The 23,095-nt window shown below is 27.1% G+C and overlaps 1 protein-coding gene across 2 annotated transcripts; it reads right to left on the bottom strand.

Annotated features, from left to right (window-relative positions):
- Nucleotides 1-11,402: 11,402 nt before the first annotated feature.
- LOC129309160 (serine/threonine-protein kinase SAPK2-like) lies at nucleotides 11,403-14,973 on the bottom strand. 2 transcript variants are annotated; one of them, XM_054950563.1, is made up of 9 exons: nucleotides 14,700-14,971; nucleotides 14,508-14,582; nucleotides 14,314-14,415; nucleotides 13,990-14,043; nucleotides 13,822-13,914; nucleotides 13,636-13,728; nucleotides 13,368-13,472; nucleotides 13,104-13,202; nucleotides 11,403-11,848 (listed from the first exon to the last, which is right to left on the bottom strand). In XM_054950563.1, the coding sequence occupies exons 1-9, from the start codon at nucleotides 14,817-14,819 to the stop codon at nucleotides 11,564-11,566; spliced, it is 1,026 nt and encodes a 341-aa protein (XP_054806538.1). In that variant the 5' UTR covers nucleotides 14,820-14,971; the 3' UTR covers nucleotides 11,403-11,563. The 2 variants fall into 2 exon arrangements, with proteins under 2 accessions (XP_054806538.1, XP_054806537.1); XM_054950562.1 differs by having other exon boundaries at nucleotides 13,636-13,914; nucleotides 14,700-14,973.
- Between the last annotated feature and the right edge of the window lie 8,122 nt (nucleotides 14,974-23,095).

Here is a 23,095-nt window from a genome sequence, read left to right as displayed (position 1 = left end):
TAATTATTTAAATAAAAAATTAAAAAATAAAAAAAATAAAAAGAACAAAACAAGGAATAAAAATAAATTAATAAAAATTGAATTGTAAAGTAAATATATTAAAGTGTCACAAAAAGCTACAGAGCCAAATAAAACAAAAAAAAAATTAGCTACAAATAAAATTGGCCCAACAAAAGAAAGTAGAAATGGAAACGTTTCATTCAATCCCTATTTCAAATCCATCCTTAAATATAGACTTAGATTGAGAAAAGCCACTATAACATTAACTGCCAAAACATTAGATAAAAGAAATGATGGTGTTTCCATTCACATAAATAGATATATATTCTTATAAGTATCAGTCGTCCGATCAACCGCTTTTCTACTTTTACTATGAGTGAAAGAAATAGAAAACTCAGTATTAGAGGTCATAAAGTCCATATTGTCCAAAATCACACCCCTACATATACATTCACAAAGCTTTAGTCAATAATATCATTCACACAGCTTACCAGGGTCATACAGTCACTTTGGAAAATAATTTTTTCATACCCTAAGTCTACAGCCAGCATAATTGCTTTCTTTAAAGCCATATCTTCAGACATGAAGGCAAAGAGTGATTAATTTGAAGAAAAATTTACTCCCAAACCAAACATAAATTGTCAAGGGCGGAGAAATAGCGTGTGTTCATTTAACATAGGGGGTAAAAAAAAAAAAACAAAGCACCAAACAAGCATTTGAGATGGATTATTATTCTTACGCACATGTTGCCTCCTATAATTATTAGCCTATCGAACTTGCTAATTCAGGTTACCAAAAAAAAAACATGATTAAAATATTTACTTCATCCATTTCTCTTCATAAGGGCATGTTAAAAATTTTAAATTAAAAAATTAATAAAATTCAAGCATAGGATTTGGATTGTTTATTAATTAAAAAACAAATAACATATGAAGCTTAAGTCCCTTCACCCAATGCTGTTGGAAGTAGCTTTTACATTTTCAGTTTGCATAATGAGTGATGTTAATTCATTAACTATCCATATTACCCATCTTGTAGCCAATTACATTTTTTTTCCACCACTGAACACTTTTTTTTCTAGTCCACCTTCTTCATGCTATTTGTACAAATAGTATAATGAGACTTTTTTTTTTTGAAAGATATGATTTTAGAGGTCTTTAATAATTGATATGTTATAAGTCTAATCTTGTTATTTCACAATAAATTTTGATCTTGTTATAATTTAAATTTTATATTAATTATACATTCTTTTATTATATATATTATTTACCGTATCAAATTTTATACTCCCCCTGTTTCAAATTATAGGATATTTTTGAATAAGTTTTTTTATTTCAAAATATAATATACTTTGGGTAGGTTAAGGTTTCATTAATTATACCAATTTAAATACTACCCTTTCTTTTTCTAAAATTAATTTTCAGATATTTTTAAAAATTTATATTTTTATGTTAGAAAGATAAGGTTGTTGAGTGTATTTAATGAGGTTTATTAGTATGTGAAATTTTATTTAAAAGTATTTTATAATTTAAGACAGAAGAAGCAATATTTATATATTTTTTGACAAATCAAGTTTTACATAATAAAAATTACATACCTTAAAATCTATGTCTTCTTTTTTAAGTAATTATACATTTTAAAATATATTTCATCATATATCACCCAAACAACTTTCTATTTATTAAATTATTTTTTAAAAAAATATATATCTTAATACAAATTTTTTTATGAAAACTAACTTACAATTTTTTTTGATTGTTCAAAGTATCTTAACAACCGGCAGTCGTGAAATTAATTATTCCGAAAATCTAAACATGCACTATTTAAAGGTTAAATAATACTCAAATTTAATGAGATATTAGTCTCACAATCATCGGCTGCAAGAATATCTTAGTAAAAATACAATTCATTTTTGTCAAATAAATTGTTAACAAATCAACTTTTGATAACCTAAAATCTAAACACATATTAAAGCTACTCCAAAACGCCGATGTATATAAATAAGAATTCTGGGAAATGAAAGCGATGTCACCTAATCCCCACTACTTTGTGCCGAAACCAAGACAAGCAACCTCCAATCACGATCCAGAAAGCAAAATCTGAAGTTCCAATCCTCAACCTAATGAATGAATCATTAGCTTTTTATGCCAACCTACTCGAAAAAGAAGAACTTATCTTAAAGTGCTTTTTTCTCCCAAACACACACACACACACACACACACACAAAGCTGTTCTGCAGAGAACCACCGCCAAAATGTCTTCGGTGAAAATTTTATGGGGAAAAATGTCACGTAAGGATACCCATAACTTTGTAATAGCAAAAAGTGATCCTATAATTCTGAAATATTACAACACTTCCCTAGGATCTAACTGAAAATAAAATTTAGGGGCCAAGATCATATTACCCATGCTAAGTGAACGAAAAATACAACTGAACCAATGTCCCTTTGTTACTAATACATAGTTACTTATTAATACTCAAATGATTGCTTGTTTATTGAGAACTAATAATTGTATAATTATTATCTATCGCATCAAGTTAATGAACAACTTAGAAAAATTAATAAAACATGTTTAATTATATAAGTATTGATCATGAATAAACAAATAATCATTCAAGTATTAACACGTAATTATATGTGAATAACAAGTGGACATTTGTTCAACCATCTTTCACGTTCACTTAACAAGAGTGAAGGGTGATTAGCTCTTTTCTCTCTAAATTTTATTTTCAATTAGGTCCTAGAGTGCAGTGATATTTTAGAATTATAATGTCTTTTTTTATTATTAAAAATGGGATTTTGCATATATAGATCAAATCAAGATAACATCCTAATATTTCTTATATTTTGCATCGTGACAGCTTAATATTTCTTATTGATATATTATTGTATATTAACAATAACGACTTTTATAAATTTTGTTGAAATTTTGTTATTAATGAAGTTTATCAATGATATACTAATGTAAGCTGATCATACTCTCAAATTTTTAAAAATTTAGTCCATATTTCCTGGACAATAGCTATATTTCGGCCAATGGGCCAATTTTTTCTATAAAAAACTATAAGGATCTTTAGGTCATATTTTTCCATTTTATGTTGTCAATCCAGCCTGGTCATTTCTTTTGATTGTTCACCAAATGGATTTAATTTAACAATTACTTGGTGTATTATATTTCCTCAAGTCCTATATTTAATTATGATAGAAATTGATAAAAAAAATTATAAGTTACTTTACGTAAAAAATAATTTTTAATTACTTTTTTAATTTTACCATTCCTTAGCTTTTTATGGTTATATGGTAAACTGTTACATATGAAAGAAAAATTATTTTTAAAGATGAGATATTTAACAATAATAAATTAAAATTTTTTATCTTTTTCAAACAATATCAACAATTTAACTATGACTCATTAAAATTTCACTAAGTTAGTTAAAAATGACTTAAATATAAAACGGGAGTAATTACATGTTGATTCTCGTATCAACCCTTTTCTCTCTCTATCAAACTAATTTCACACAAAGGAGAAGCTCGTTTGATATCCTATTTTCAAAACAAAATTGTTTTGAAGTTAGACCAAAAAAAGTGTTTTAAAGAATAAAAAATTAAAAAAAACATGTTTTTTACTTTTATTTCACCACTTTAAATATGTTTTTTGGAACAATGATCCAAACACTTTTTTTTTCATTTTTATTTCTAAAACTTATTATACAAAATTGTTTTAAGAACATATAAAAAAACACAATCAGTCCAGCCCAAAAGCGAATGTAGTTTTGCTTGTTTTCATCATGCCTCTAATACATAGAGTTGTGCGGTAGCAAAGCTAACTTTTGAAGATTAATCTATACTTTTATTATAACTTACTAATACTAAAAAAGAAAATACAAGTATTACTCCCTATAGTTTTAATGTGTTTTGGCATGTGTCTCTATAGTTTTTTTTTTTTTTTGTTACTCCAAATCCTTCTAATTTATTCCGTCTACAAGATTATCCCTCTATTTTCTAATATTCTAGGAGGATGATGAAATTGCACTAACAGTGTTAAATATGTTGAAGACTAACAGTATTAATATTTGTGTTGATGTAGAATTAGGCTTCAACAAATTGAAACCTAAATCTTGAAACAGAACAGAGTGGACAATACTATTAATATATTAAATCATAATTTCATTCAATGCATGTTAATAATGTTACTCACAGTTCAACATATTTATTATTGTTAGTCTCCTTTCATCATTCTTTTGGACAAATTCAAAAATAGAATGAATAATATTGTAGACAAGATAAACTAGAAAAACTTGAAACAATAAAAAAAATTATAAAAACTTGTACCAAAACACGTTAAAACTATAAAGATGAATTCTCATAATTTCTTATACTAAAATATGAAAGATCAAATATTATGCATGTGTGTGTGCATGGTTTTCACATGAGATAGCCCTTAGGTTGCATTTTATTATTTCTCTCTCATTTAAATAATTAATTTTATGTGCCAAAATATGAGTTATTATGTCACATGCATTTATTTAATTAATTTCATTCATTATGTGACATAGGTAACACATGCATACTTAAACTTGCATCAATTGGTCAAGAAGGTACGCGAGGACATTAAGGACTATAAGTTGGCATGCAAAATGTCCTAATGGATGGGGTAGGTCAAATTTTCTAAATGCAAATCATGAAATTATTCATATTAGTATAGAAATTATCACCCACCTAATGAGAATGTGCCACCTAAAGGCATGTGTAAGAAATGTGAGGCTTTCTTAAGATTTTAGTTTCATTTTGGAATTATTTTCTTTGGCAAATCTGATGGGAAACACGTCCTTCAGCTTTTATTATTGCATAATTCTTATTCAAACACTCATTTTAACACATACTCATTCATCTCTTACACACTCTCTCTGTAGCTCATTTTATTCTTCATTTTTCTCCTCTTCTCTAAAAGCCTTAGTTTTCTAGCCACTTTATCTCTACTTTTAGCCATCAAACTTCTACAAAACCATCACTATTACATTCTTTTCTTAAGGTCGAACCCAACCCAACCATTTTCACAGAGTTTTGAAACTTTAATTCATCAAGAGCGATGGAGAACCACACGGCCTCTTGGAATTCTTGTAAGAGCAAGATATTCTTAATGTTTTTTAGCTAAATTCTCCAAGAAATCTTAGGAAAGAGTTGATAGGAGAGGAGCATTGAAGATTACATTTGGCTAAACTAACTTATTCATTATCTTGTTTCAATTTCATTAGTAGACTATAATTATAGTTAATTGTAATTCAATTTGACTCTAGTTTTATGATTGGATTGTAAAGGTTTGTATTAAAAAATAAGTTTGTTGGCTTGAATTTCTTCTTCCTCTGCTAATGGTAATTTCAACCACCTTGGATTTTACATTGTAATATATGATTTTTAATTAGTGAGTGTCTTGTATTGACTTAACATATAATTATTTGGTAAATACTTGACGCATTGGTCAAGTTTTTGTGCTTGAGTACAACTTTTGACCATGGCATTAGGAGAGAAGATTTGATTAAACACTTGGTTAATCTCTAAGTTAAGCTAGCAATGTTACTTAAAAGGCCTGTAATTAACACTTGAAAAATTGAATTGGCAAAGCTAGATTGCTTAAGATAGTTGTCTTGAATTATCACTTTTTCAACCAAGGGAGAGAAGTTGAGTGAGCTGTCATAATCAATTAGAAGCTCGAATTCTTCCATTAACAATGTCCTAGGGTTCTTACTTTAATAGGAAAATTCACCAATCACAATTAAGTTTAGTTTTCAATTTTAATTCACTAGTTAATTAGGTAATAATTTTAGTCATATGGTTAATCTATTCACCAAGTTAATTTGTTTAGGTAGTATGAATCATCTCCTTGTAAGAAGACCTAAAGTTGGCCTTATACCATATTAGAGTTAGTTCTTGTTTAATTTTGAGGGTCAAACGACCACACTTGTCACAATGAGGAGTTTTTTTTAAAAAAAATGAGGGATAGTTTTGTTTTTTTATACTAAAATTTAATTACATTTTAACCTCTTGGTCCTACGAAGTGAATTTAGAATCACTTGATCCTTTTCTATATATAAAATACTCCAAAGGTCTTTAACTGTGATTTTTCCTATTAATAACAATAATATGGATTAATAAAAAGAAATATTATTATTTAAAAAATTTAAAAAATAAAAAAATATTGCATAAAAAAAATAAATTGATAAATATTGAATGGTAAAGCAAATATGTCAAGGCGTCACAAAAAGCTACAGAGCCAAATAAAACAACAATATATTAGTTACAAACAAAATCAGCCCAACAAAAGAAAGCAAAATGGGAAAATCTCACCCAATTCCCAATCTCAAATCCATCCCTAAATGTAAATGTAGGCCTAGATTCAAAGAAACCAGCAACCATGACATCAATTACTAGAATGTTAAATAAAGGAACTGACCACTTAAACGATACATATTCTTACAAGTGTCAATCGGGTGATCAACCGCTTTATTACTTTTGCCTTAAGTGAAAAAAACAGAATACTCAATATTGGAGATCATGAAGTCCCCATATTATCCAAAATCACACCCCATACATATCCATTCACGAAGCTTGAGTCAATAATCACCCACACAATTTACCAGGGTCATACAATCATTTTGGAAAATAATTTTTTCATACCCCAAGTCTACAGCCAGTTTCATTGATTTCTTTAAGGCCATTCAGACATAAAGGCAAAGAATGATTAATTTGAAGAAAAATTCACTCCCAAACTAAACATATATTGTCAAGGGCAAAGAAATAGCGTATGTTCATTTAACATCAGGGGGTTAAAAAAAAAAAAAAAAGCACCAAACAAGCATTTGAGATGAATTATTTTTCTTACGCACATATTGCCTCTTATAATTATTAGCCTGTCGAACATGCTTAAAATTCAGGTTACCAAAAAAAAAAACATGATTAAAATATCATTTCATCCATTTCTTTTTATAAGGACATGTTAACAATTTTAAATTAAAAAATTAATAAAATTCAAGCATAGGATTTGGATTTTTTTATTAATTAAAAAACAAATAACATATGAAGCCAAAGTACTTTCATCCAACGCTGCTGGAGGTAGCTTTTACATTTTTAGTTTGTGTAATGAGTGATATTAATTCATTAACTATCCGTATTACCCATCTTGCAGCTAATTATATTTTGTTCCCACCATTGAACAGAAACTTTCTTCTAGTCCACCTTCTTATTAACATAAGACTTATATTTTTTAAAAAAAAGTATGATTGTAGAGGTTTTTAATCATTGATATATTATAAATGTAATCTTGTTATTTCACAATAAATTTTGATCTTGTTATAATTTAAATTTTATATTAATTATACATTATTTTATTATATATATTATTTATCACATCAAATTTTATATTATTTATATATTTTTTGACAAATCAAGTTTTACATAATAAAAATTACATACCATAAGATCCATGTCTTTTTTTAGTAATTATATCTTTAAAAATATATTTCATTATACATCATCTAAATAACTTTCAATTTATTAAATTAATTTTTGAAAAAATATATATAAACACAAATCTTGTTATGAATAACTAACTTTCAATTTTTTTTTTGTTCGACGTATCTAACAACCTGAAATTGCAATTAATCTTTTAAAAAACTTAAACATACACTATTTAAGGGTTAAATAAAACTCAAATTTAATAAAATATTAGTCTCAAAACTGTTGGCTAAGAATATACGAGGAAATAAAAAAAAAGAATTATATATAGGTCCTATACAAGAAAAAATGACCTTAACTCACTTATTAAACTCACTTATTAATAGATCTTAAAGTAATGAATTCTTTTATGTGGGATTTTAACATTATTTTTCTAAAAAAAATTCACTTTTGTCAAATAAATTGTTAAGAAATCAACTTCTGATAACCTAAAATCCAAAAACACATTAAAGCAAGTAGAAGACGTCCATGCATATAAATCAGAATTCTGGGAAACGAAAGCGATGCCACCCAATCCCCACTACTTTATGCCGAAACCAAGACAAGCAACTTCCAATCACAATCCGGAAAGCAAAATCTGAAGTTCTAATCCTCGACCCAATGAATGGATCATTAGCTTTTTATGCCAACCTCTTCAAAAAAAAAGAACTTATCTTAAAGTGCTTTTTTCTCCCAAAAAAGAACTGTTCTGCAGAGCATCACCACCAAAATGTCTTTGGTGATAACTTTATGGAAGCATCACCGCCAAAAAAATAAGAGAGCTTATTATAAAAAATTAGATGATTATTTTTGATCATGTTTTTAAAGAAGTAAATAAATGTATTAATTTGCTCACGCTGAGAACTTTACATGATAACTATGACCTCTCTATTTATAATGATCTGACTATAGGATGTAAAAACATCTTGGACTCTGATATGTCTTAAATTTTGTAATCCTAGCACGGTCTTGATTGTGTCTTTTTATTAAAAAAAAAACTTTATGGGGAAAAATATCACATAAGGATCCCTATAACTTTTTAATAGCAAAGAATGATCCTATAATTCTGAAATATTGCCGCACTTTCTTAGGATCTAACTGAAAATAAAATTTAGGGGGCAAGATCATATTACTACAAAAAACATAGCTGAATGAATATCTGTTGGTTACTAATGTATAATTACTTGTTAATATCCAAAAGATTGCTTATTTATTTGGAATTAATACTTGTACAATTATTACTTACCCCATCTAGTTAATAAACAACTTAGAAAAATAGATAGAACAAGTTTAATTGTATAAGTATTGATCATGAATAAACAAATAACCATTCAAGTAGTAATAAGCAATTATAAGTTCATATCAAGTGGACATTTGTTCAACCATGTTTCATGTTCACTTAACAGGGTTGACTAGGTCTTTTCTCCCTAAATTTCATTTTCAATTATGTCCCAGGAAGGCAGTAATTTTTTAGAATTATAATGTCTTTCTTTATTATTAAAAGGGTTAAATGGCAAATTTGTCCAGAAACTTTTTCTTTAGAAGCGCAATGCCTGACAACCTAAACATTTTTTTAAAGCATTTTGCCCTAAACTTTTTAAAAAGAAAACATTTTTGCCCTACCGTTAAATATAAAAAATGTTGACCATTAAATTAAAATTTGACAAAAAATTAAATGGCATATTTGCTTTAGAACTTTTTTCCCAAGGGATTTGGGTATCCTAAACTTTTATTTGGAGCTTATTTACATCAAAACTTTTAAAAATGGAACAATTTTGTCTTCCCGTCTTCTTTATCATCCTCTTCTTCTTCCTTTTCCTCCTCCTCTTCTACCAGTTACTCTCACACTACCATAAATTTGAGTCCAAATGTGAAGTTAAAAAAAAAAATGGGTGTTCGAAATTTGCAAGCCTCGCAAGAAATCTTGCATTTGGCTCAGCACTTTCAGCCTGTGGAAATGACTGCTTAAGCCTACAACATCACCGCTCTATCTATCAAAGGCAAATCCATTCTTAACTTTCTCTAGATTGCCATAATTCTCCCTTAACTTGCCATGTGCTCCTCACATAACATGCTGCTGCTTTTGCTACTGTTGTTGTGGTCAAGTTTGATGCTATGAAGCTCTCAAAAGCGTCTAAGTCAAAGTTGAAGTCCGCAGAGTCATCATAGTTGAGTAAGATTGTGGAATTGTCAAATATAGAAGAAGAAAGCTTTCATATGGCTAAGTTCATTTGAATTGACTCAACAAATAGTTGATCATTTTTGGGTATAGGTATGGGTTTGGATGATTTGGAACTACATGTTGTTGTTCTTGCTTGCTTTTTACGGAATTGTTCTTGCTGCTATTATTAAAGCTAATGGAGGTGTTTTTTTCTATCTAGGTGGATTTTTTTTATTTTTTTTTTAAAATACTGTATGGCTACAAATGGCAATTAAAGTCAAACTAACGATCAATACTGATGGCATGGCAAAATTGCTCTCCTTTTGAAACTTTTAGGGCAAATAAGTTTCAAACAAAAGTTCAGGATACCCAACACTCTTAGAGAAAAAATTTCAAAACAAATATACCATTTAACTTTTGGTCAAACTTTAGTTTAATAGTCAACATTTTTTTATATTTAATGGTGGTGCAAAAAGGCTCCATAAAAAAGTTTAGGATGTCAAGTGTCTCTGAAAAAAAAAGTTTCAAGACAAGCTTGCCATTTAACCCTTATTAAAAAAACTAACAAGATCTTTAGATGATGTTTTTCCAATTTTATACTGTTCAAAATCTAGCCTGGTCACTTCTTTTAATTGTTCACCAAATGGGTTTAATTTTAACAATTACTTGGTGTATTATATTCCCTCTAATCCTATATCTAAGTCACGTTATGATAGAAATTGATGACTTTTTTTATAACTTACTTTACATAAAAAATAATCATTATGATTATATAGTAAAATGTTACATATGTGAAAAAAAAATTATTTTTAATGATGATGTATTTAACAAAGATAAATTAAAATTTTCTATGTTTTTCAAACAATATCTACAATTTAACTATGACTCATTAATTTCACTAAGTTTGTTAAAAACGACTTAAATGTAAAGCCGGAGTAATTACATGTTGATCTCATATCAAACCTTTCTCTATCAAACAAATTTCAGGCAAAGGAGAAGCTTGGTTGATATCCTATTTTCAAAACAAAATTGTTTTGAAAAATAAAAAAAACATTTTTTACTTTTATTTCACCATTTTAAATATGTTTTTTTAATAATGATCCAAACAATTTTTTTCATTTTTATTTCTAAAAATTATCCTATAAAATTGTTTTAAGAACACAAAAAAACACAATCAAACAAGCCCTAGAACGAATATAGCTCTGTTTATTTTCATTATGACTCTACAATATATAGTTGTGCGCTACCAAAGCTAACTTTTGAAGATTAATTTATACTTTTACTGTAACTTACTAATACTAAAAAGGAAAATATAAATATTGATCTCTATAGTTTTAACATGTTTTGATATATGTTTTTATAGGTTTTTTTATTGTTCCAAGTCCCTCTAATTTATCTTATCTATAATATTATCCTTTTATTTTTTTAATATGCTGGAAAGACAATGAAATAGTACTAATAATATTAAAAATGTTGAAGACTAACACCATGAATCTTTTGTGCTGATCTAGAATTATACTTCAACAGATTGAAATCTGAAAAGGAACAGAGTAGACAACACTATTAATATATGAAATCACAATTTCAGGGTGCATATGTTAATGACATTACTCACACTTTAACATTGTTAGTGTCATTTCATCATTCTTTTAGACACATTCAAAAATAAAAATATTAATATTGTAGATGAGATAAACTAAAAGGACTTGGAAGAATAAAAAAATTATAAAAATTTATATAAAAACAAGTTAAAACTATAAAGATAAATTCTCATATTTTCCATGCTAAAATATGAAAGATCAAATATTATATGGCAGTGTATTATTACAATAACAAAGTATCCATTGAGTGAAGAGAGAGGCACACGATGATGACGCGAAGCTAAGTTAAGAAAGCACTACTACGGCTACTACAAGGCACAGACAAAATCACCGCTGGTGTCAACATCATCAATGTCAGCATCGGCGTCGATATCATCAAGATCCATGCTTCCATCAACAAAGTGGTCTCCAACTTTATTAGGACCATTATCTGCTGCTTTTCTAGCCTCTTGAATTATTGACAGTATTTCTTCTAAGCTCTGACATGCTTCCATGTTCCTCTCGTCACCACTATCCCCTTCTTCGTTCATGAACTCTATTGGCAAGTTATACACAAACCATGGATGTTTTTTTATTTCTGGGATCGTTATTCTCTGCACATGCGTCACACACACAAATACAAACTTCTAAGTTAATGACAACACACTACATCGTTTTGACAAGATGTATATTAACTTAGGACTGAGACTTTCTTTACGATACCTGCGCGTAATGTGTTCTCAGCTGCTATACATCGAATATATAAAATAATTAAGCCAATAATCTTATAGTCTAACAGCATGTAAGCTCTTCCGTAAAGCGGAGGTTGTGTTTTTAATCCGCTTATAACCTCAAACCATTAATGCATGTCCTTCTAATTCAAACATAAAATAAAATAATTCTATTGTTGTACTTTTTTTACATGACCATCTAACATTAACATACAGGGGTAATTCTTTCAAAAGGCTTTCTGCATTCATGAGAATTCAAACGTGAGACTCATGTTTAAACAATCATAGCCTTTTTATTAACACCAATGTCTGCTGGTTCTGTCGTTTTATTTAAAATTGAGTCCATTTTCTTTTTTAAATAATAATATATCTAATCTTTTTCCAAAAAATTAGATATAATATAAATGCTTAAAATTTAAATGTTATTTTTCATGTTGACAGATATAGAACATCTCTCATTCTACATTTTATTTTGTTTAAAATAAAAGGAAGCAAAATAAAATAATATTTTGAAGTATTCATACCTAACTGAAAAAATTAAGAAAACAAGCATATGGAAATTCATTACTCTGTTCATTAAGCCTGGTGAAAGTGCTAGGAATGATATCACCAAATACTAGAGTCAGGGTATGGGTTGAGTTACATAGATTAGTCCAAATAACCGGTCATAATTAAGGGTTGGATTAGATTAAAAAAATTAACCCTGTCGGTTAGATTTGACCTATTTAACTCATATTATTTTTCAAAAAAAAATAAAAAAAAAGGTGTGGCATTGTGGTCGATTCATGACTTTTGATAAATTGATGGGTAAGGCTTGACTAGTTCAATTCATATATTTTATACAAATTAAAAAATAATGAAGTAATATTATATTGGAACTTATCATCATTTTCATTTATGTGTATTTTTTTAATTTATAAAAATAAAATAAAATGAATTGGTAGGTTAGCCTAGTTAACTCATTAACTCTAAACGGTTGGATTGGATTAAAATTTTTTTAACTCACATAAAAATGAGTGAAACTCAATATGAAATTTTTTTTTTTATATGATCCGAGTTCATCTATATTCTCAATTCTACCAAAGATTATATTTAAAAAAAAAAAGTGCTGACGCTAAATGCATGAATTAATGTTTACCTTTTCAGGGTTGGCCACAAATATTCTGGATAAAAGGTGTCGGCATTCTTGGGAGACACGAACGTAATTTGGAATAGAATAGTGGACGCTAAGGATTCTCTGTCAAAAATATCACCAGAACACCAATTGCAGACAACAACAATACATGAGTGATTAAGAATAATAATACACTTGGAAAAGTCCAACCAAATTAAATGGCCAAACTAATCATGATAAGAGTTTGTTAAAGGACGTGTTTGGTAGCACAACTAATTAATTACTTACCTGAAGTGTTTTTCTGAAGTTTCTTGGGTCTTCTGGATCTTCAAAAGGATAAGCACCAACAAGCATCACATATAAAGTCACCCCACAAGACCAAACATCCGCAACCTAATTATTCTCAATGGATAAGAATAATGTGTTCATCAGTTACATTTGGCCACTAATCACAAGATTCCAAGTTTGATGTTTCAATGGGATTATCAGAATCGTCCTTTTGGATTAAAATTAACAGAAAAAGAAACAAAATTTTGATGTAAAATAAGTAAATTACCTTTCCATCGTATTCCTTTCTTGACAATACTTCTGGGGCAATATATGCAGGTGTGCCAACTGTAGATTTAGGCTGAGAGTGCAGAACAGAAGACTGCATAAAGAAACAAGATTGTGACAGAACAAAACTTAATAATTGAGTCTCATCGATAAGATTAAGAGATGAAATAAGTAAATTAATCCTTGCCTTTGAGTAACCGAAGTCACATATCTTGAGTCTTGGTGCTGGGCTTCCATCTAACAGTGTATTTTCAAGCTTGAGATCTCTGTGACAGATTTCCTGAAGCAAATGGATTTTTCAATACAGAAAAACTCTACACGCCAATCATGAGAATTATTACAACAAGAGAAGTACCATGGAATGGCAATAGCTCACGCCAGAGATCAATTGTTGAAAGAAGTATCTTGCCTGTGTAGAGCGAAAAGTAAACGATACTGAGATGTCCATGTACACACACAAACACACTTGTGTGTGTCCGTGCAATATAACAGAGACTATGATAAGTTGGTGTGATTCTGTGTGCAGGTTTTTTAAACTTGTTTGCGAATAAAAAATCAGTTGACTAATATTTATAGATATAATGGGTTGTTTGAAAAAAGCACTATCAAGTAGAGTGATTGAAGGTTTGGGTCATCAATTATCAATTATTATAATTTTAATTAACTAAAATTAAACTACCTCGTCCTCACTGAATCTTCCCGCATTACATATTCTTTCAAAAAGTTCTCCCCCAGCAGCATATTCCATGACTATGGCTAAATGAGTTGGAGTCAGCAAAACCTGCGCAACGAAGAGCCATTCCATCAAGTACGGAGAAGGAATATAAACTCGTGTTTCAGAGTTTAATAGTTGAGATCGGAAATGGCTCATACCTCCTTAAATCGAATGATATTAGGATGTTTCAAGGATCTATGGTTTGTGATCTCCCTTTGTACATGCTCGTCAATCTGCAGAATCATAGGGATGGGGAAGAAGGTAAGAAGAAGGAGAATGAAGGATCCGAGTATTAAGGAAATTCAATAAGACGAGAAAATGGAGAAATTAAAAGAGAGAAAACGAAGAACCTTGCAGCCTCTCTCAATGAACTTGACGGCGAAGAACTCGCCGGTTCGTTTCTCTCTGACCAGCTTGGCAACACCGAAATTTCCAGACCCAATATCTTTAATAATCTCATACCGTTCCATTGCAAATATCTCTCTTGTATTTCTTGTTAGCTTCGATCCGACGTGATTGGGAGGAGAATCGAGTTGAGAAGAAGAAGAGAGAGTATTGGGATTTGAGAAGAGGACTTGAGTTGAGTGTGAGCGGAAGGCGGGTGCGTTGAGAAATAGGGACTCAGTCGCGGGCATAAGGATGCTGAGTGAGAGAGCAGAATGACAAGAACCGCCAAAATGACACGTGGAAGGAGTTGAGTGGTGGGAACTGGAAGCAGCCAAAAAACAATTTATCCGACGTGGTCCTTGATTGCTCGGTTATTTTGCGTGGGAAAAAGGTAATAGAGGAGTGCTCGTTAGCCTATGACGTTGAACATTTTCTCGTATCATAAATGCGAGTATCCAATGGCCAATATTTTAATACTCTCTGACGTGCTTCTCCCCAACGGCGAAAGCACGGACCACAATAATATTTAAAATAATACTTCCTGTGGATCAAAATATGAAATATTAATAATTAATTTATGATTTTTTTTAAAAATATTAGTTAGGATTTTAATTTTTTTAAAAAAATTGATATCTTTTTAATCTTATCTTCATTAAATATCATATATAAATATTTTCGTAATAATAATTAAAATTTTGAAGTATCATTTTTTTTAAAAAGAATAATAAATAAAGTAGATGTATACTTTAAAAAATAATTATAAAAATTACTTAATATTATGTATTTTAAATTAAATAAAATTTAAAAAAACAACCTATATTATTTCAAGGGAGAGTACTATTTCCGTCTTACTTTCATGAGACACTCTTAAATAAAATTATGTATATTAATAAAATTTATTAAATATATTTATAATTTTATTAATTAAAAAATAAAAATAAAAATAAAAATTTAAAAATTTCCTTCATTTAATTATTTTTAAAATAATATTAAAAATATAATACTAAAATTAATATTAAAAAATATTATTAATTAAATTTTATTTTTGTCAAAGCGTATTATATTTTAAAATTTTTATTGTTCCTAAAAATGTTTAATAAATTCAGACAAATTAGGATTTAAATTTTTATTCAATACAATTTAATTCTTACAATTTATTAAGTTATAAAGACTGATTTTATTATAAATACTAAATTGTTTCAACTTTTGAGTCAAAATCGAAGGAATGAATGAATGGATAAATCAAAACTCCTATTATTGAACAAATAATAATAAAATATTATCAAAATATATAAATAATAATTAAATTTCTTAAAATATTATAATTTTTGTGAAATCCTTAAATACCTTTCTAACATTAATAATTTTAAATTAAATAATTAAATTATCCTTTATTTAAAATATAAATAATGGGTCTGACTCCATTTTTTAATCATAAGTTTTATATAAGCAACAATAATTTTTGTTTTTTGAATTATAAAAATTAAATAAAAAATTATAAATTTTTATGTAAATTTTTTTATAATTAATAAATAAATTTTAAAAAATAACCAATATCAATCATAATTTTTATTTAAATAATAATCATGATTTTGATTTTGTGAATCGTAAAATTTGAATAAAAAATTTTAATTTTTCACATGAAATTTATTGTATTATTGAAGTCTAAGTTATAAAAATAATTAATTACAACTTTTTTTAAACAACCACAATTTTTATTATATAAATTATAAAAATTGAATAAAAAATTACAATTTTTTATATAAAATTTTTTTATTATTGAAGTTCAAGTTATGAAAATAACCAATCATAACTTGTGTTTGAATAATCACAATTTTTATTATGTAAATTGTAAGAATTAAACAAAAAATCATAACTTTTCATGTAAAATTTCTTTTATAATTGAAATTCAAGTTTAAAAAATAACCAATTATAACTTTTATTTAAGTAATCATAAATTTTATTATGTAAAATATAAAAATTAAATAAGAAACCACAACTTCTCACGTGAACATTTTTATTTTTTTTATTTTAAATAAGGAGCAATTTAATCATTTAAACTAAAATTATTAATGTCATAAAGATATCTAAAAATTTTAAAGAAATTATAATATTTTGAAAAACTTAATTATCGTTTCTATATTAAAGTGAAATTTTATTATCAATTTCTTTACTTTTTTTTTCTTATTTTCTTTTAAGGAGAAGCCAAGAAACATAAAATAGGGTGAGAGGGGTGAGGATAGCAATTCGCAATTGGCAACTTTCCCGCAGTGCTTTCATTCCGTAAAAGTAAGCTGCGAGAAATAAGGGACCACTATTTGTATTTATATTATTTTTAAAAAAATAGTTAATTAAAATTTTAATTTTAATTATTTATATATTTATATAAAATATTTAATTAAAATATTTTACAGCGAGCTCTTGAACACGACAACAAAGTGGTGAGAAGAAAGTTGCGTTGTTTACAAACTTTTATCTTTAAGAGTACTTTTTTCTGATTTTATATATAAAATATTTTAATAAAATTAAGAAAAAGTAATTAAATCTTTAATATTATCAGAGAAAAGAAAAAAAAACTTGTTCTTAATTCCTTATTAAATAAATCATTTAAGAAAATACATATTTTTAGTTCCAATGGTCTTGTAACCTATAAGCAGGAGGTAATAAGTTCAATCTCCCTCCTAAACTTAGGTCATTTATATATGCCTTTTTTTTTTTAGCAAAAAGATCAGTTTGAACCCACAGAGAAAGAGTTCCAGAAAACGTGAAATATAGAAATTTAGTATCAAAAGGACATTATATCAGAAAACTCTAAATATAACGACAAAGCAAAAAATTGATCAACTTCCTGAAAAATTCTATTTCATTCCACTCTTTAATTAGGAAAAAAGTTAATATCAGGTAACATTTTATAGACAAATAAAACTAAAAATTTAGAAAACCATAGTTAAAAGAAATCCTGATTGATTCATTAAGCTCAAAGGGCTATTAATAAGCAATTAGATACTTCTCTTATTAAAAGACTAATTAAAAATCACAATATAAAAATTCGGCTGGGTTAACCCATCTTGTTGAACTAATAAACTGTTAAATTAATGTTTTGAACAATTTAACAAAATATTTTATTTATAACCAGTTTAATCACAATATTAATATTGACTATTAACTCTTAAATCAATAACTTGATCAATTCAATGATCAGACTGTTTTTTAATGCTTCATTGAAAATACCTAACAATAGTTCAAATTAATATAAATATACCACTTAGTTGACGAGATTGCATGTTTGGCAGATAATATTTTTATTTATAAATGAAGAGTTAAAAATGAAAACTGAAATATAATTAAAATGAACAAACGAATATCATTAATCTTGAACTTCTCACGTTGTACTATTTGCCTTTAAGAATCTTCCACGACACTTAAACTTCACACTCTTGGCAATATATCTCTTCATGACTTCATATTTGACTTTGTTCTTATAAAGCATTTTAAACTATTCAGAAGTTGTTTTGAATTATTATTCCGGTTCATGAATGATGGCTCATCACAACATGCATTCAGGCTTAAATATGAAAGATTATGATCCAATTTGTTTTCTTTAAGGATACTCCCTGTAATTCTCTTTATAGGATAGAGAAAGAATTTTTTTTTAATTTTAATTATAAGTCACATCATTAAATTTTTATTATAAATTTTTTTACTCTTCATTAAATATTAAAAAGAAAAAATATATCATTAAAGTGTGTATATTTAATAAAAATAAAGTTAAGAACTTATTAAATTTTAAGATAAAGTTAATAAATTTTAAAAAAAAATTTAATACTGATAAAATATATTAAAAGTAATTCATAAATAAAATTAAAAGAGTATATATTTATTTCTTAGGCTTCAATTTGGTGAATTGAGCCTTAAACACGAACGATAATCTCTTGTATTTAAATAGCGATTTTCTCTTGCATATTCATTTACTTGAATGACTTGGTGTTTGTTGACATGATAACTTTAGATGTCACCTCAAATTCCACATTGGACGCCATTTGGATAATCCCTGGGAGGCAACCTGAGATCACTTGCCCACTTATAGAAAATTGTATAAAAGGTTAAAATTGAAAGAAAATAGTTAATAGTCTGCATTTTCATGTCAAATGATTTATAGAAGGAAACATTAATTTTTTTTTCCAGAAGATAACTTTAATGCAGGAACGAAATGAATATATATAAATCATGATACTATATAATTAGATTATAATGCCATATTCATAATTTTAAATCTTATTAATAAATTCATAATTAATAAAAGTGTGTTTAAAATTTTTAACAAAATATTCTTAGTAATAATGTTACAATCTAGACTCATGTGCAGATTTTGAAAATAAAAAATATTTTTATAATTTAAAAAAAATGAAAGGAGGTGAGCATATTTTACTTAATATGTATGGAAAATTTTAAGGGATGATTAATTTGAAATACTGGCAGCAATCACTTAACCATGAATACCATACACATGGTACCGGACAACTTTATTCGTTCATCATGAGGCAATATGGTGGTCGAATTATTAGATATTTTATTTATTTATTTTGCCAACGAACTAGTTGATCTGAAATCCAATCAATTGACAAATATACTTAACAAATACAGTTTTCTTTTTTTTTAAAAAAAAAAAAAAGGTGGGGGGTGGGAGTTTTGACGGTGGAGAAGGGCGCTGCGTTGCATTGCGTTGGTGTTGGAGGAGAGGTGGTATGATGACGTGGAAGGAGCTGCGACGAGGAAGGTGAAATGGTGGGCGGTGGGTGTGGGGCCCACCACTAACGTTAGGAAGGAGAAGGTGGGGCCTCTCTTTATGTAAATTGGTTGGATATCTCTTGGAAGAAAGCGAAGCAGAAGCGTGCGTGCATCACGATGTTGTAGTCACCATCATTCATCAATCATCAGCCTGTGCGGATGGGAAGCCGAAGTCCGCCCTTTTTATTTTATTCTAAATTATTTTATTTGAAGGAGAATTTCACTGGGACCCTTCCAAGGAACATACTAACTATTGAGACCCAAAACATTTTGAAAATACATTGTAGGCCCAACGCATTTCAATGTAATGTTTTGGCCTTTTAGGTGTCAATTATTAAAATGCCCTGCTCATTTCTTTTTTTTTTTTTTTGGGAAGAAAAACATTGTCACGATCATCGACTGCCGAAGCTCGATCATTTGCAGGAGGCTACCACCGCAAGTGGTTGGACCAAAAAGGCCAATAGGAGATTTTCCGGAATATAAGAGAGTATTGTACCAGCAAGCCCTTATACTATATTCTCTATATTAAAAAATATAAAATATTTTTAATTAAATTTTACTCTTAATAAAATAGTTATTTATTTTTGAATCAATTCTATCTTTTTATATTTATTCATATTTAATAAAATATTTTATTTTAAAATAAATATAAAGTGATTTATTTAATAAGGACACTTTTTAAAAAAATATAATGATTACATCTTAAAATAATAAAAATATTTTATATTTTTTAATGTCTAACTCCTTAAAAAATGTCTTATGTTTTAAATAAAAAGAGTGTATATATATATATATATATTCAAATATCACCATTGGTCATTGTAAATTTTGAATGACTTGTTGTTGATGCTTGAATAATCACTTATTAATTTTTGAACATATGGCTTGTTAATATTTAAGAAAATTATCAATTTTCAAAGACTAACTTAGCTTATTTGATTTTTTTTAACAACTTTTTCATTCAATATTAACAAGTAATTAATATTATATTAAATAATATATATATATAATATAAATTTATTTTTCAAAAAAAATTTCATCGGCATTTGTTTATTATGGAAGATGTGTTAATATATGAGCAATCACTTATCAATATCTGAACATGACTTGTTATTATTTAAAAACAAAAGTTGTCAATTTTCAAATGCCAATTTGTTGGATTTTTCATAATTTATTCCTTCAATATTGATAAGTGATCAATTTTATGTTATATATCATGTATATATATATATTATAAATTTATTTTTCAATCATTTTCTTGTTCTTTTATTAATTATGGATGAGTTCCTTTATATATCAAAATAATCACTTGTCAATATTTAAATATGACCTGTTAATATTTAAAAAAAATTTCAATTTCCAAATTTTAACTTGTTCAATTTTTTTACAATTCGTTCCTTCAATATTAATGTGTAATTATTTGAATATTAACAGAAAATACTTTTTTTGGTGAAATAGAAAATACCATTTTAATTAATATAATAAATACTATTTAAAATTTTTAAATGTGTTTTCAGGGTCGATCAAACATAATCCAATCTTAAAAAGATATCTTATATTTTTAATAAAGGAAGTGCTACCTTTCAGTTTTAAAATATTAACTTTTTAAAGTTTAAGAATTAGATTAAGAAATAAAATTAATATATTAAAGTAGTGACTACGTTGCCAAACATCTCTCTAATTATTTTTAATAATTGCAAGTTATTGTAATAAATAATTGTATAAAAAGAAAAATAATAATAAATACTTTTATATTTTGTAAAAATAAAATTAAACAATTTTTTCTTAAAAAACCCACTCTATATAGTTTCAATTTTCAAACGGATGGAACTACATATTTCTTTTTTTCTTTCCTCATAAGTTGTTCCTTTCAAAAAGAAAAAGAAAAAAAAAAGAAAAAGAAAAATGATTTCGTTGTCATGAATTTCGGTCATCGGTCAACTTATTAGCCACGTTTCGTTAATACCACATCCACGTGCCAATCTTCGCGGCTTGTCGTCTAGCACTCATTGCAATTAAATATTGCACCCGTGGATGCACGGAACATTAATTCTCTCTTTGATTTGATAAAAATGGATAGGAATGAAATGGAAGAGATATTTTAATGACTTTAATTTAAAAAAAAAACACATCTTCTCTTATAAACAATGAGTTTAAATTAAAGTAATATTATAAAAATATAATTAATAATTGATTAAGTACTTTATGTTAACAACCGACAAATTCTTCTAGGGGACACTCTATAATAAGAACAAGAGTGAGCGTATAATAAGGGTGTTCAAAATTGATCCAAATCAAAATGACCGATCCAAACTAATTCAAACTGATTAAAACTGAACAATAATCAAGCCTGCTTCAGTTTTTTATGATATGGGAATTGATTAGTTTGGTTCAAATTCAGTTTTGAGTATAAAAAATTGAACCAAACTTGATTAAAAAATATCACTTATTTATTTATAAAATATATAACTATTTATCTACAAGAAGCATTTTATTTTAAATCTTTTATAGTAATAGATAAACATTTTTAAAGGACTTGAATGAAAATGCATAATATTAAATAATTATAATAATGATACTATGACTATCATTTAATCATTTACAACTCGAAAGCCTCAATATTTAATTTATCTACAAGAAGTATTTTGTTTTAAATTTTATATAATAAGTTTTTCATTATTTATTAGAATATAGATATATAGATAAATATTTTCAAAGAACTTGAATGGAAATGCATAATATTAAATACTTTTAATCTTAAAAATTTATACCAATTTTTATGATTAATTATTGTTCTTACATTAAAATTTTATTATATTTTTACATCTCTATTTGTGAAAAAAAGGAGCAAAAAAGAATTAAATTTAATTTTAATACATAACACCATTATGAAGATGGAAAAAGAAAAAAAAATAAGTGCATTGAAACCCGATGTAGACTTTAACCAAACCGAATCAAACCAAAAATTAAACCAAATCAAACTAAACTTCATAAAAATCGATCAAGTTTCAATTATGAGTAAACTAAATGGTTCGGCTCGGTTTGGTTTTTGATCAAAATCAAACCAAATCGAGCCTATGAACATCTTTAGCGTACAATAAGAGTATAATTTAAAAATATATAAAATATACCTAATACCTCAACTTTTAGACTAGGTAAGTTTCTAAAAAATGACATATTATGGTTGAAGAGGAGTACATATTAAAAATTTTATATGTTAAGTTGTGAATTAATGTGCATCCTAGATATTAAAGTATTGTGCAAATAATATCTTGGACTTTAAACTCTTAAAATGTGTAAAAACTCTCATCAATTTATAAATTCCAAGTGCCTGAAATATTGCCGTTAAGTTGAAAAAAATTATCGTTATTTTTAAAAGTTAAAATGAGTTTCACTCCAGTATATAATTGGGTCGCGTAACTATAAAAGTAATGATTGTTTTTTCTAACTTAACGGTGACATTTCAGGCATTTAGAGTTTAAAAGTTAAGAGAAGTTTTTAAATGTTTAGAGAGTTTAGGGTTTAAAATGTTATTTGTATAATAGTTTAAAATTAAAGATGCTTATTAACC

The sequence above is a fragment of the Prosopis cineraria genome, unplaced genomic scaffold (genome assembly GCF_029017545.1).
Source record: "Prosopis cineraria cultivar Desert tree isolate PC_DT_omini unplaced genomic scaffold, ASM2901754v1 PC4, whole genome shotgun sequence".
NCBI lineage: Eukaryota > Viridiplantae > Streptophyta > Magnoliopsida > Fabales > Fabaceae > Prosopis > Prosopis cineraria.
This window is presented reverse-complemented; position numbering and strand designations above follow the sequence as displayed.